General features: G+C 38.4%; 2 protein-coding genes across 4 annotated transcripts; one reads left to right on the top strand and one right to left on the bottom strand.

The window, feature by feature from the left end:
* Positions 1-293: 293 nt before the first annotated feature.
* LOC116032567 (zinc finger CCCH domain-containing protein 19) lies at positions 294-9,167 on the bottom strand. Its single transcript, XM_031275198.1, has 10 exons — positions 7,187-9,167; positions 7,021-7,100; positions 6,596-6,780; positions 4,916-5,828; positions 4,618-4,745; positions 3,898-3,957; positions 3,761-3,811; positions 3,279-3,349; positions 2,699-2,853; positions 294-2,590 (listed from the first exon to the last, which is right to left on the bottom strand). Exons 1-10 carry the CDS (start codon positions 9,007-9,009, stop codon positions 654-656), a joined length of 5,403 nt encoding a protein of 1,800 aa, XP_031131058.1. The 5' UTR covers positions 9,010-9,167; the 3' UTR covers positions 294-653.
* Positions 9,168-10,690: 1,523 nt separating this feature from the next.
* Positions 10,691-14,991, top strand: LOC116032513 (zinc finger protein GIS2-like). 3 transcript variants are annotated; one of them, XM_031275105.1, is made up of 4 exons: positions 10,691-10,822; positions 13,234-13,456; positions 13,983-14,075; positions 14,211-14,991. In XM_031275105.1, the coding sequence occupies exons 2-4, from the start codon at positions 13,320-13,322 to the stop codon at positions 14,755-14,757; spliced, it is 777 nt and encodes a 258-aa protein (XP_031130965.1). In that variant the 5' UTR covers positions 10,691-10,822; positions 13,234-13,319; the 3' UTR covers positions 14,758-14,991. The 3 variants fall into 3 exon arrangements, with proteins under 3 accessions (XP_031130965.1, XP_031130967.1, XP_031130966.1); XM_031275107.1 differs by lacking the exon at positions 10,691-10,822 and adding an exon at positions 11,820-12,171; XM_031275106.1 differs by lacking the exon at positions 10,691-10,822 and having other exon boundaries at positions 12,178-13,456.
* Positions 14,992-15,929: the final 938 nt, after the last annotated feature.

Genomic DNA, 15,929 nt, shown 5'->3' on the forward strand with positions numbered 1-15,929 from the left:
TAGCACTCACTTACTAAACAATACCAATCAGGATCAGGAATAAACATGCAAGTAACAGTCTCAACTTAGTCTCTTCAAAGACACTGAAATTATTAGTCAATGGCAGCGCCTTATTATTAAAAGATTGTTATAGTTTGACACATGTTTTACGAGTATGACATCTGTTCAAAATAATCAAAAGTCCATGCATTCCGAGCAAGCAAGCTCGCAAAGTTGGGGGGTACAACTATAGCCAAAAAAGGCCAAAGCATTGGAAGTTATGTCAAAATCCAAGATTAAGCAGCCTCCTTTCCTTGGATACAGGCATGTTCGAAAAATGGGCTGCAAGAGATCGATAATGTAAAAATAAAAAATAAAAATAAAAAAAAAAAGGCCCTTTAACCAGAAGCTCGTTGGCGTTCCTTCAGAACCTGCATTTTGCAGCGTCAGGCACTGGATAGGTGGATATCCAGTGCGCTTTGGAAGCTTATTGATCAAAACAGCATAATGTCGGCACCTAAATGTTTTGCAGGAAATAAATTGGCGTCAAAAGAGTGTGCCCCTAATCTGCTCAGGTTTTACAAATTGAAACCTCAAAATGGCCTATACTAAAGAAAAGCTAAATAATATTACTGTACAGAATCATCTATTGGCCTGAAACTCTATTAAACTCCTTATTGGATATGAAGATAATCACAGCGGGCCCCTTTCCTACACCGACCATTCTTATTGAAGGGGCAAGGCATTTGACTTTTCGGAAGACCACTTCTAGGACCACCTCCATGGCCTCCACTGCCAAATGATGACTGTCTATTCCAAGGCCTTCCATCATTGAAGCCAGTATCTCCACCCTGCGAACCGTTGTCTCTTGGACCTGAAACTGTTGGGGCAACCCAACCCGGATTTGGATTACCAGGAGGCATACCTTGAACGCCTGGATTACCCGCTGTTGGTGCAACCCACCCTGGATTCATGTTTCCAGGCATTGGTCCGGTAGGAGGCATAACCCATCCTGGATTAGGTGGAGCCATTGTTTGAATTGGAGCTCCCCAATTCATATTCATAGTTCCAGGCGCTGGTCCACTCCACCCCATGTTTGGATTTCCCTGCTGCATTGTACCCCAGACAGCATTTAAATTGGCTGGGGCAGGACTATTCTGTGGAATCCCTGCGCCCCACGGTAAGCTAGGCACACTTGGAAGTTGAATGTTGGGTTGGTTAGTCTGATTCTGAGCTCTCCAAAACTCAGATTGAGGCATGGCTAAGGGACCTGTATTTGAGAAACTTGCAGCAAGATTTTGAACAGCAGAGGTAATGCCACCCCAATTTCCATACCCCTGGGGCTGCGCTGGAGTAGGGACAGAAATGCTTGGTTCTGCCTTCAGAGTTTGACCAACACCAAATGCATGAGGATCCAGGTTTGGGTTCTGAATATTATTTATAGACTGAACTGGGTGGACATTTGCATCTTGTGTGGCTGTGGCATGTTGGTTGTGGACTATCATTGGAGGTGGTTCACTGGCATGTTGGCTGTGGACCATCATTGGAGGTGGTTCACTAACTGCAGTCAATTGTGAACTCTGAGGATTTGCAGTATTTGTCATTGGACTAAAACCAGCACCAGAATTTGAAGAAACATTTTCAGATCTCATTAATGAATGTCCGCTGGCATTCACAGCTGAAGCCAAGAGAGAAGACACACTAGCTGGTAACACTAAACGAGATGGTTCAGAGATTCCATTATCAACAGGATATGAAGTTGCAGCCGTTACAGGAACAGCATCTCCAGACCAGCCTGCATTACCTTGTTTTGGAGTAGGAGAAGGAAGGTTCGATGAATCGTTACCATCCCACTTTTCTTTAGGAACTCGAGACATCTCACCAGAAATCATTCCACCTCTAGACGAAACCAAACCACTAGGTGAATTCTGAGATGCACGATTCTGATCAAGATTTAGTCTCTCTGCCTCTCGATTTTGCAGTACACCACCTGCCAAATTTCTATGCTCAGTCACTGATGACTCTTTCAGAAATCTTCCAGCCAATGCATCAGTCAGAAGAATAGAGTCATCTTGCTTTTCTGTAGATCTCCATATTCTCAGATTGGCAGGGAAGTATCCTGTGTTGTTCCATTTACGTAGCTGGACCATAGAAAATGGCCCCTGAATTTTTCCTGAGGGATCCTTGTAATGCCATATTTTTTCTGTTTCATTAATTTTGATCCCAGTATCTGATGACTTTGCTGTGGGAGTAACTGTAGAAGTCATTGATGCCACACCAGAAGCCATTTCAGGTCTTGAAAGGGAGTTCCCTTTCCTTCCAATTGTCTCAGAATTAGTAGTTGAATTCACCTTCTCCAGACTTTTATACTCTTGGTCTCTATCTCGTCCTAGACCCCATGAATTTTCATTAACCATCTCACTATTATGTGTACTATCCTCAGCCCTGACCAATGTATTTTTACTGGACAAATTCCTATCCAATTCCCAACTTCTAGTTGGCGTTTTACCTCCACTACCCCATGGATCTTTGGAAGAATAGTTGCTTCGAGGAGAAATTGGCTCTCTTCCTCTCCTGCTAAAGCTTGAATCTCTGGACCTCATATAAGTATCTGCACAAGCAAAGAAATTTTTGGAGTGACAAATTAATAATGGACTTGTGGAGTATGTGGACACATCATTTGAAAAAATTAAGGATGATGAAAATGAAGAATCACAACCTCGTCTATTTTCATCAGTAACACTGTCATCATCATCAGACTCATAACTCGGATCCATGTTTGGATCTGCATGTATTTCCGGAATTTCATCAAGTCTTCGCTGACGCTCCTCAGGTGTTTTCAATAGCTCTAATTTCTCCACACATTCTCTAAGTGTAGGCATTAGTTAAGGATTACTTGGACAGAAGGGGTTTAAGAAACCCTTTGGTGGGAGAGAGGGGACCTCCATAAAGTATAAGAGATCTATATATTAATGTTGAGATGACAAAAGCAGAGCATTATTATAAACAATATCAAAATAGCTTTGATCCAGGAGATGTTACTATTATGTAGAAAAAAGGAAGAAATTTACCAGCAAGTCACAACTTGTTTTACAATCAATCCAGCTGAATGCTTTCTTGCTCAACATGAAGAGACACAGATCACTAAAGTCTTAGAAGTTAGAACAATTAAGGTTGCTAGATATGCACAATGATAAATAAATAAATTTATCTATCTGGACAAAAGAATGCAGAACAAACAGAACTTGCATGGAATTTACAAGAAAATAGTACATTAGCATTTCATCAAAAAAGGATATTCCTTCCGACGCCCTTTTTCACTTGCTCGATCACGAAGATGACTAAGCCGCAAGACCTCTGATTCCAACCACTGTAGTGCAAACAAATGAATACACATGGTATGAAAAAATCGTAGTACTATAAGATACCAAATACAGAAAACAAAGTAGTTCAATTTGAGCCCAACAAGAATGCATTCAAACTGAGGAAAAGGTAGGAGCTTTTAATGCTGGACCTTCATCATTCCTCACTTTGATGAAAATTCAAGTTAGACACATCAAATATCTGTGAAATCCTTTATGAGTGACACCCTGAGGATTACACATCATTGAAGAAAATATGACTCAAACTACCATTAAAGTCCCAACTTCTTACAAGACTATAGTGGACATATTCACTAGTTATACAAGTACATTATGAGGAAGCTGACAAAGCAAGAGAATCACAGTATTACATACACAGCAAATATCAAATTCTGAATAGATCACATGAATAAACTTACATCATTGACCCTTGCTTCATGTATTTCCATGGCCTTGTCAAGAATGACACCCTGAAAGTGGGTAACTCATGAGCAAAATGACAAATTATGCATGATTGAAGCAAAATCATGAAAATGATTCTATGCACATTTCTTACCACAGTTGGCCTATTAATAAGTCCACATTTTATACTTTGTCGTAAACGCTTGCATTCATCCTGACAAAGTCAATGCAACTCTTTGGTAACAAAAAACTAAGAAATATATATTGGGAGTCAAATGCAAATAAATCGTAAATAGCAACATGGCTTGGATGATTATGATGACCAAAACATGAATATTAGAAGCGACTGTATGTCTGTATATAAACAAAGCGTAGATGTAAGCCCACCAACTTAATGATTAATAGCATACTTTACATAGTTTGTTTGTTTAATTTTTTAATATTATCAATTCTCAGTTACACCTCTGACACAGAGTGGGTATGGAATCTAAAAGCAACAGAAAAAATGAAGAATCTTGAAGATTCATTGAAACCAGGTGAAAAGTACAGTTGATCCAGAAATCAAAGGAACCAGTAAAGAAGGTGTTTCCATTTAGATGCAGTCTATTACCTTCCAGGTATTACTACAGAACGAAGTGCATACCAGTTTCTATTACTAATTGCATTTATTTTTGATGGGGTTAAATTGTTAATAGGATTAATAGATGATTATTCTTTTGTAAATGCATCTACATGTACTTGGGTTGCACCCCCATGGTGCTTTCGATATAATAACTCAAACACACACAAACAAATAAACCCAAAAAAATAAAAACTCGGCCTTAATGATAGTACATATGGATCAAGTAAAATAGTATGTAAATTATTGAATCACCTCAGTGAAGTCTTGATTTGAGATTGTATCAATTGATATGACCTCAGTCTTGTTCAAATTCAAGATCTCAAGCAGCATATCAGTTGTTCTTTTGCCAACTTTATATGGCTCAGAAGCTTTGCTCATACCTGCAACCAAGTCTACTTAGCTCAACCAACTTAATTGAATCTAATTGGGATCAGCTACAACCAAAAACTTACTTCTAAATCAAAAAATAAGAGGAAGAGTCTCAAGTATAGCACACCATAAAATGAAAATTGAAGTGAAAACAAAAACTTTGTAGGTTCACAGTAATTACCCATGACTTGAACCAGTCTGTACAAATCTTGCTTTTGGTTATTACCAGAGATTCTTATTCTCACAAAGGTACCAACAACTTTGTCCTGAAACTTCTCCACATCTTCTAGCAGGTCCTCCATTAACTTCCGTCGAAGGTAGATTAAGCCAATGTTGTGCATATCAATAGCTGCATAATCATCAAGATTAGATTGTGGGCCCCGACTGTGGCCTTTTTTACGCTTGCGTTTCTTATCTTTGACTTCCTTCATAAGTGTGTCCCGGTTCTCATCACCCTCAACCTCAGTATCAACTACAGTACCCTGGGCATCATCAATCTGAGTATCCTCCTTTATAAGAAAGTGAGACTCAAGTAATTTTAACATTTCAAAATGCCCAACACGTGGTTTTCCAAAGAGGCTTTGAAGTCTTGAATCACACATGATTTGACTCTTTTTATTTGGAATACGAAGTTTGTTCATTTGGATATATTTCAGCAACAAATCCTGCACATCAAATTGAGAAAGAACAGATGTGTCACCATTTCTCATGTGCTTAACAAAGTCAAGCAGCTCTTTTGATGCCCATTCATTGTTGCTAGGTGTAGATGCACCTTCACTTCCAGCTATTGCAGACATACTGGCCATACCATCTTCTTTTAAAAGGGACTTTGATTTTTTTGTAATTTTTCTTCTTTTTAATTTATTGACTTCAACCTTCTCACCAGAATTGTCAGAACCAGAACCTCCCTCTTCATTATTATCAAACTGTGGTTCAGATTGCTGTTGTCTATTTCCAGACACATCAGATCCCTTCCATGGACTTTTGGCCTCCGCTATTTCAGCTGAAGACAAAGACAACCTCTCTTTCAAATCCATGTAGTAGTCCTTGAAGAGATACTCCCAACTACTCTTGTCATCAAAATCTATTTGTGCCTGAAAGAATATAAAGGTATCAGATGAGTATTGACTATCGAGTACTACAGTCACAAAATCAATCCAATATGGGCAAAGAACCTGAAAATAAAAATAACCAGAACCATTGAGGCTTTGAGGTGGTGACTTTCCAAATTGCAAAATCACATTAAGTCTGACTCCTAAACCAAATGAGCATTTTAGATACATAATTTAAGTTGTTTGGACATGTAAATGGGTGCTATTACCCCTATTAGTTAATCAAAAAACTGTATATTTAGGCAGAAAACCAAAGTATATCGAAATTACATGCAACTAAAGCAAGTCTCATCAACTAGGACGTGAATTTTACATTTCAGCACCCCCTAGGACATTCAGAAATCAGTTTTAGCTTATACTATAAATGTTAACAAGGAATGGACAAACATTATTTCCTTTGGTTTAATGACTATACAAATGTATCAAGTCTTTTGGTGATTTTTATAAGAAAAAAAAATATTATGTATGCCCATATTCCAATTAATATAAGGGAGCAAATATTGACCAAAATTAAATTTTCAACATTCTTGGCAGCCAAAGATAGAGTATGTTACAGCAGGAGTCATTAATGGTGTTAGAAGAACAGCATAAATGATCATAAATCATGTTGCACATACAATCCACACACCACACACACACACACACACACACACACACACACAAACAATCAATGACCATATCCTGGAAACAAGAGTGATCCACTTGAGTAGAACACCCAGGAAAGAGATCTAGGGATTAGAAAAACATACATCTTTGTCTCCCTGCTGCTTGCTTTCAATAAGCTTGACAGTTCTCATACAGTTTTCACAAAAGCCTTTGTTTCCTCTAATGCATAAAATAACAGCACTTTTTATGCACCCCTTGCATAGCGAATAGGTGCAGGTATAACACATGTAATGTGCATTCTTCTCACAAATACTACATAGATGCCATCCTGAAACAAAGTGGACGGGTGATGCATAGTATTCAAAGGAAGGTAGCAAAAAGGATAATTATTTCTCAAAAACATAGTAGAACTACTTGTTTCATGATAAGTAAAAGGATAAAAACATAGTAGAACATCACAATGGAAGAAAATAATTGACTTGTTTACTGAAAATAATAAAAATGAAAAAACTGTAATAAAATTATTCTAAAATAAAGATAATAATCCGTGATATGTCGAAGCACTTACCACAATTCCATCTGCCCTTTGCCCGAAAAAATGCTTCATCACGATTAACACAAGAAGGATGATATGCTTTTGGGCAACCACTAGTAGAACATGGAAAGCATAAAATCAACAACAAATAAATTATTTATGAACCACAGAGATATAATCCATGATATGTCACACTCACCGACGGTCACAAAGCACAAGATCTCCACCATCAAAGCAAATGAAGCAAACATCCTCTTCGGTCACTTTCCTTGATGGAGTTCTTGTAGCAGCCTTAGAAGAAGCAGGGCTCTTAGAATTCTTCCCTCTTTTCCGCTTTCCGCCAGCACCTCTACCTGAATCTGCTGCATCAGTTTCAGTCTCAACTTCAGTATCTGCAGCAGCAGTCTCCTCAGCAGTCATTAACTCATTTTCCCCATACTGAGGATCTTCTTGTGAATCCTCTAACATTATATCCTCTCCATCTGCTACCAATTCTCCATTAGCTTCCTCAGTTGAAATTGAAGCAGCTTCAACATCTTCAGCCACATCATCTCCATCTGTTTCCAATTCTCTATTAGCTTCCCCAGTTGGAATTGAACCAGATTCATCATCTTCAGCCTTCATTACATCATCTCCATCTGTTTCCAATTCTCTATTAGCTCCCCCAGTTGGAACTGAAGCAGCTTCATCATCTTCAGGCTTCATTACCTCATCTCCATCTGTTTCCAATTCTCTATTAGATTCCCCAGTTGGAATTGAAACAGCTTCACCATCTTCAGCCTTTGTTATGTCCATTTTATATGTTTCCATTTCTCTATTATTAGCTTCTGCAGTTGGAATCGAATCAGTATCATTATCTTCAGCCTTCATTGTATCTTGTCCATCTGTTTCCATTTCTCTATTAGCTTCTGAAGTTGGAATTGAAGCAGCAGCATCTTCTTCTACCTTTGTTGTGTTATCTCCATCTATTTCCAATTCTCTATTAGCTTCCAGAGTTGGAATTGAAGCAGCTTCATCATCTACGGCCTTTGTTGCACTGTATCCATCTGTTTCCACCTCTCTATTAGCTTCTCCGGTTGGAATCTCTGCCTCCATTGCATCTACTGCTTCAGAATGATGACCATCCAGCTGAGAACTATCTGTAACAGCAACAGCAATCGGTGCTTCAAACTCAATATCCAACCCAGGTTTTATGTCCAATTGGACCAACTCCAAAACCGGAGCAGCCTTTGCCACCATTTCTGCATGCGAATGTCCCTTATCAACAACGGTCTCATCACCCCCATCTGCCTCCAACTCCTTCACAGCCGCCATTTCAGCCTGCTCATTAGCCTTAGCTTCCATCTCGAGGTCTGACGTCAAAACTGGAGCCACTTCAGCAACATGCGAATTGTTCATATCAACAACAGACTCCTCCCCACCTCCTGCCTCGTTATGCGAATCACTCGTACAAGCAACAGTCTCGTCTCCATCCACCCCTGCCTCTTTACGCGAATCACTTGTATCAAGAACAGCCTTTTCTCCACCTCCTCCCTCTTTACGGGAATCACTCGTATCAACAGTCTCCTCTCCAGCCCCTGCCTCTTTACGCGAATCACTCGTATCAACAGTCTCTTCTACGACTCCCGGCTCTTTAAGCGAATCACTCATACCAACAACAGTCTCCTCTCCACCTCCCGCCTCGTTACGCGAATCAATCGTATCAACAACAGTCTCCTCTCTAGCTCCCGCCTCGTTACGAGAATCAATCGTATGAACAACAGTCTCCTCTCCAGCTCCCGCCTCGTTGCGCGAATCAATCGTATCGACAACGGCGTCCTCTCCACCTTCTGCCTCCGTCTTCATCTCGGTCTCCGCAGTCGATGCATCTTGAATTCCCGGTGACTCGATACTGGCTTCGTTGAGAACCTTCGATTCCGGAAGGGACACGCATTGCTCTGTTTCAGTGAGGTCATCCCCACCGTCTACCTCCTCGAGCAAGGGTTTATCTACATTGGATACAGTCACTTCGCCGTCGGCCATGGCAAAAATCGATTCAAAACCCTAACCCTAGGTCTTGTTATTGACGTTCTTGTGCATATATAGGAAGATTACACATACACCTGCGTGATTTGTTTTGTATTCATTTTTCTGGAGGCTTTGTGTGAAGAAATGAATTCGATTGCCTTTAAGCTACAGCTGCGATGTGAATAAACGGGGGTTTCTTTCGGTGCGGTGCCGTTTTCGGATGAGAAAAACAATTACGGAGTAAATAAAAATGTATTCCGTTAACTAATGGCAAATTTGCTAAATTTGTTATAAATATTTATTTTTTAAAAAAAATAAATACCATTAAGAGTATCAATTTTGTACCTAAAATAAATTAGTAACTTTGTAAAATAAGTAAATGTATAATGTGTATGTGTTTTGCGATGTGAGTTTATGTATTTTGTGTTATAAATTTATGTACCAATAGTATAAATTCTATACATAAAATATATTAATAGTTGTGTAACACACAACATATTATGTGTCTTAAATTATGATTTATGTATTATGAAATTTTATGCCTAATACGGATTATTCCATGGTCAAAATCATTTATTGGTCTATTCTGACCGATCTCTGCGGTCAACGCTGATTGTATCCTAATATTGGGGCGTAGACCGAGTCGATCCCGCGGATGCGATAGTCCGGAAAGGTCGAAACGATCACTTGCCCTAATAAAATCCTTAACTTATAGTCACGTGACATTTGACTTGTAGGCAGAGAGGGTCAGACCCTAGCCTGGTGCACGTCCGCCATGGGGCTGTCATGCCGTGAGATCGAAACTTGTCTCTTAACACCTTATAAATATCGTATTTAATGGCCATAGTGGGACTTTTGACTGTTTGTCCATAAACAATCATTTTAGTTCGGAAAACTCTAACCCATTGTTATATTAATCGGGCTACTCTTTTCCTATCATAACAATACAGTATTCTTGACCGTACTTTGACTATCACAATGCGTATGTACTTTACACATATACATAAATTATCTACATAAATCATATTTGAAAATAAGCAAATATATAACATGTATATGTGTCTTGTATTGTTAATTGTCTTATGTTACGTAATTTTGTACCTTAAGAGTGTGAATTATATACATAGATTATATTATTAACTGTGTATAAACATGAGGAATGAAAAATCGAGAGTCTATTAAAGTTTAAAGATTAAAATGACATCGTTCTGATATAGGATCAACAATGATATGTGGACCCGCATGAACAAAGATATAGCCTCTATGTTCAGTTGAGTCCCAATTGGCAATACGGTTGCCTATGTCATTTGGTTGCCTTCCTGCGACAGTAAGGGGGGCTTCTTGTGCGTAGTGAGCAAAAACCTAACATCTATGTTCAGTTGAGTTCCAATTGGCAATACGGTTGCCTATGTCATTTGGTTGCCTTCTTCGGCTAAGGAGAAGGCAGACCAACTGATTTTAGTATATAAAAAATGAAATATTTTTTTGAGTATATAAATTGTGAACATTCAGTATATAAATTGTGTATTTTAATCAGGGTGGACCCAAGTCCATATTATAACTATTGGTTCAGTGCAACATAGGCCGTTATTATTTTGATGACCGTTTCTTATTGAAATTGGGCTCATAATGAATGGGCCCATAATGCTCTGACCCACTCCAATGCCATCAAAATGAGAAATCTTTGATGTTCTTACAGAACTACCTACAAGAGCATCGTCTCTCTATCACAGATTCACAGAAATAATCGGTACCTCGTGCAACGAGGCGGATTGCTCCTCTATCTCGACCAGGATCGACTGTCTTTCCATATCGGACCCAGTTTCAGGTTACTATCTCTATGTCTTAACGAACAGTTGTTATGTCAGATTTACTATTAGGTGTTTCGCACATCTCATATCTCAGCGACTGAGGATTTGTGTATGCTATTTGTTCCATTATTTCATTTAATATTATTTTAAACCTGGACAATTAATAAGTCTGCTTTAAAATAGTGATGAGGATTTCAGCTTTTACAGGCTTGAAACATTTTTACTTAGTATTTGATTTGAATCTTTTAATGGTGCGGTTAACTTCACTAGCGTAAGCTTTTACTCTAACTTCACTAGCCTAAGCTTTTACTCAGACAAATTTGTATGTGTCTGTGTTTTTTTTCATTGATTCTAGGTATCGATGTCTGCATTAATATGGCTAACTTGGCATCAAGGTCTGAACTCTATTTTATGTTGTTCTCGCTTAATTCGTATTCCATTCATTCCCATCTCGAAATAAATGGTTGAATAAGAGTTAAAACAAAACTAAAGGAACCAGGACTATTCTCCTTTATATCCTTTGAAAGCAGTCCAAAGAGAACTGAACTCTAAGAGTTTTTATGGTTCTGTTTAGTTGTCTAGCCTAAGATTTGATTCACACACTTGGTATATGTTACTTTGCTGATTATTATTTCATGGAGTATAGCTTAGGAATCGTGTTAGAACTTAGAAGTCATTTCAGAGAGCAGTAAGATGATAATTTTGGTTATGCTATTCTTTTCATCAGTAATGCCCCAATGTTTTGCAACCTACACTAGACCCACCAGTTTGCGGTGTCTCATGTCTAGGTGCATAGAAAAGCTAACTTTATTTGAAGCCAGTGACAGCTGGATAAACATGTATCAAGCCAGTATCCAAGCGCATCTTGCATGTTCAAATCATCATGCCAATACATATCCAAACCAGTTTCATGCCTTCTTCAGTTTTCTTTGTCATGTACATCTTGTTTAGTGTTTGCTAATGGCAATGTAATAGACTATCACTTGTACATGCCAATACCATGTGCATCTTGTTTAGTGTTTGCTACTATTACTAATAGTAGCAGCCAAATTCTAGAATCTATATTCTGTTAAGAGATCATATATGCATTCTCTTTCACCTCTTGCAAATCAAAAGAGAGTTTTTTTTGGTGACTCAGCTAAACATAGCACAGAGTCAAACATCCAGGGTGGAATACGGTTAGGAGCTTGGACAGTTGGTTCTGCTCCTGGTGGGAAATATGTAGCATGGAAAGTTTGCTGTTGGTGTGGAATTAATCTTAGACTCCATTGTTTTTCACTGCCACTGAGTGCTTGTAGGCGAGATGGGGGCGATTGCAATTTCAGGCAGAGAAATATCAATAAGAACAAATCTCATTACCAAGCAGGTCAATTGCAATAATCTCTGGACCATTTGTGTACAAATTACATGAGATAATGTCATATTGTCATCTGGTCATATCAATCACTTGAACCAATATGACTGGTCAACCTAGGGACCAATTGCCTTTGCATTCTGCCTCCTCGTCTAGGTTGAAAACATGGATGCAACCCAAGTAGATAAAAATGTTTATCCTTAACCCAAGACTAGAGCTTCATAAGCAAACCATAAAAAACTAAACACAGTAAACTCGAAGAAGTTATTGAAGATCTGGGTTGCACTGGACTCGTGGACAGATTAGCAATTTCAAGGATGTGGCTAGAAAGATGACAGTTCTTATGCTCTGGCATTTTTGTTCATGATTATATGGTGAGGAAGGTCTAGGAAGCAAGCAGTTTGACTGGGGATGCATGATGCATTGCATTCCTAAGAAGCAGCTTGATGCGGGGGGAAGAAGTGAGGTCCATGGTTGAGGAATATAAAATCTGATTTTTTGAATTTCTTAATTAAACTGGGGGGTTCTCTCTTTTTGTTTCGAGATGTCCCATTAACTTTTCCAACTTAAAAAACTTACTAAATTTTTTACTTGTATGTTTCTATTCTGCTCTTCCATCATAAAAAGTGACAAGATGTCAGTGCTCACTTTCAATCACTTAAATGGCATTTCAGGTATATATATCATCTAATACTCATTAAAAGAATTTTGATATCTGAAGAATTTTTGTGCCAAAATGCCAGGCGAAATTGCGAAAGTCTTATTTGGACGGAGGGAGTAATTTCCATATCATGGCTGTAGCTTTTATTTTGGCTAAATACTCTCTCCCCATTTAAGTATGAAGTTGGAGTTCTTGTGAGATGAGATGTCAGGGAGTGGATGCCCATTGGCATCTGCTATGTTGAAAGAGATTGTAGTTTGGCCTGGGATGTGATTTACTTGAGTTAGCAATATGTTGGTGTTTATTACCTTGAATTATCAGAGGTTGTTGGGATTTAGTTTTGAAATGGTGGGGATTAAAAGTGTTGTAAGGACTCATTCATGTGGTCTTGGGTGTGTGGTTGTGGTGGACAGGGAGGACTGGAGGAGGCAGCAGCTGGTGTGGTGTGGTGGTATTTTTGCAGGTTGTTTGTGGTTAATTTACTGTAAGAGTTTTGAATATGAGACCAGAAAGTCGAAGCAGAAGCAGAAGCCGGAGCAGAAGCAGAAGCCCAATGGATCGCAAGATCCGTACCCAACGGTATTCCTACCGTGACCGTGATGCACCATATAAGAGGGATGGACGTCGGGGTTTCAGGTTCTCTGGTTCTAATCGTTAACATGTTGTTTAGCTTTTTTTCTTTAGCTGTTGTTTGTGAGCAAATGCTGGTTGGAAGGGGTATCATAAATCGGAGTTGATAGTTATATTCTTTGGTAGCTTCTTTCATTTGAATTCATTGCTTTGCTTCTATATTCATACTGTCCAATGCAACTTCAGAAGTATTTTGTCTAACCATGCTTGATTATTAATGTTCCAGTTGCATTCAACGATTCAAATACAATGGGAATCTTACTCAAAGTTATATGTCTCTGGAACTGCTTCTGTTGCATTATTTCCTATATTGGCTTTTCACAATTTGTTAATGTCTAATGTTGTCTTAAAAGATTTGAATAACTTTGTATGTCATATCACAATCATTTTCTGTTATGTTTATCATGTTGGTGTCAAAATTTAAAATTGAATGAGCCGTAGAATTATTATGTAATATATTATAATATTATTCATTAAATGTTCAATTTCATTCTTGTCTTTTAAATCCGATACTGTTTTATCTTCTTTACAGCCAGAACGGTCTGTGCAAGAATTGTAAAAGGCCTGGTCATTTTGCTAGAGAGTGTCCTAATGTGGCAATATGCCATAATTGTGGCCTTCCCGGGTATGTACCCTGAAGACTTCACTTCTAATTAGTCATATTTTGTTACACTAGTAGCTCCACAAGTTGAACTATCATGATGCAAATAATTCCAAAAATTTATTAATATCTTAGTTTTACTTATAAAATTTGAACCAGGCACATTGCATCTGAATGCACTACAAAATCTCTATGTTGGAACTGTCGAGAACCGGGCCACATGGCTGGGAATTGTCCAAATGAAGGAATCTGCCACACTTGTGGGAAGGCAGGACATCGTGCCAAAGACTGCACAGCTCCCGCTCTGCCGCCTGGTGACCTGAGGCTTTGCAACAATTGCTTCAAGCAAGGTCATATAGCAGCTGACTGCACTAATGACAAGGCATGCAAAAACTGTAGGAAGACTGGTCACCTGGCACGTGACTGTCAGAATGATCCCGTCTGCAATTCGTGCAACATATCTGGGCATGTTGCTAGAGATTGCCCAAAAGCTGGCATCGTTGAAGAGAGGGGTCCTGGCCATCGTGCTGCTGGATATCGGCATGCTGGATTTCGGGATATTATGTGTAGGAACTGCTCCCAGTATGGCCATATGAGTCAGGATTGCATGACCATGATGATCTGTCACAATTGCGGGGGAAGAGGACATTATGCATATGAATGTCCATCGGGAAGGTTTATGGACCGTTTTCCCAGGAGGTACTGAAGGATAATACAGATTCATGGCGGTGATTAACACCCCTTGTACTCTCTCTGGATGAGATTTAGTCATGTTGTTTCAAGACCAACTCTTGGTTGAATTTTCCTAGTCATTTAGTTATGTGCACTTCTATAACAACTGTGATTTAAGAGACTTGAACACGGCCATGTTTTCAACAGTTGCAAGTGATTGTTTGGTGATCATGTTAGTTGATGAAGTTTGTTTGTTTGTTTGTTTCTACATTCATATGTTGTTGAGTCAGATGAGTTTCTCAAGCATTCTTCGATCGTTTGGCGTGCCTTTGATAGTTTGATCATTTGATATCTGTTATATGGTGCTAGAAGGAGATGGCTAAATTTTTCTTGTTCCCCTTTAAGCTTTTAGAACTGCAGATTTCTTGTAGTCTAGTTAATAAATCATTAAAGTTTACCGAAAATCCTGTTTCTTCAGTTATACACAAACTACTTATTTTTTAAGAAATTTACTTCTTAGGGGGGATCAGTAATTTTTAACATAATTTCAAATTACGGAGTATTTATTTGGAAATACATACTGAATCAATCAATGTATATACAAACTAAATTTTACTCCGTGATATATTCACCTCATCTTTATTAACAGAAAGGACAATAGTTGTTGAGGGCTGGTAGACATTAAAAATAGAAAACTGAAAGCAAAAAGGGAGCGAACAGGTGGCCCGGCAGTGATCATTTGATTTTTGAAATATCATGGTATGCGTGAGGAAAAACAACCTTATTTGAAGTTTTCAATTTCTCATTACTTCTTGCCTGGGGCCCCAATATGTGATATGTCCCCTTCACAGTTCACAGAAGTTAGTCGTTTTGGAAGACTTCTACGCTTCTCACGGAGTATGATTAATTGTCATACTATAAAACTTTACACCAAATATTTAGTTAATAAGCAAATTACTATTTTCTTTCTATAAAACTTTATACTAAAGTATTTCTATTAATTTATTTAAGACAGTTAGTAAGAAAAGTACTACAACGTATAAGATTGGAGAGTATAAAAAGTGAAAATATTGGGTGCAGTAACTAACTCCCGGCAACTTATAACAAATGTTTACCAGCATGCCCAACAAATAATGGGGTCTTAATAATTAAAGCCACCCTTTTGTCAGAAAAAAAAAAAGAATCACGGCATCTTTACTACTTTGC

Source organism: Ipomoea triloba, chromosome 10 (genome assembly GCF_003576645.1).
Source record: "Ipomoea triloba cultivar NCNSP0323 chromosome 10, ASM357664v1".
Lineage (NCBI taxonomy): Eukaryota > Viridiplantae > Streptophyta > Magnoliopsida > Solanales > Convolvulaceae > Ipomoea > Ipomoea triloba.

Excerpts from the sequence above, each read along its gene's own strand:
- LOC116032567 (XM_031275198.1), bottom strand. The coding sequence starts at position 9,009 with ATGGCCGACGGCGAAGTGACTGTATCCAATGTAGATAAACCCTTGCTC. Across the intron at positions 5,829-6,595 it reads AGCAGCAGGGAGACAAAGAT|GCACAAATAGATTTTGATGA; the intron begins GTATGTTTTTCT and ends ATATTCTTTCAG. Across the intron at positions 4,746-4,915 it reads CAGACTGGTTCAAGTCATGG|GTATGAGCAAAGCTTCTGAG; the intron begins GTAATTACTGTG and ends ACTTGGTTGCAG.
- LOC116032513 (XM_031275105.1), top strand. The coding sequence starts at position 13,320 with ATGAGACCAGAAAGTCGAAGCAGAAGCAGAAGCCGGAGCAGAAGCAGA. Across the intron at positions 13,457-13,982 it reads GATGGACGTCGGGGTTTCAG|CCAGAACGGTCTGTGCAAGA; the intron begins GTTCTCTGGTTC and ends TCTTCTTTACAG. Across the intron at positions 14,076-14,210 it reads CATAATTGTGGCCTTCCCGG|GCACATTGCATCTGAATGCA; the intron begins GTATGTACCCTG and ends AATTTGAACCAG.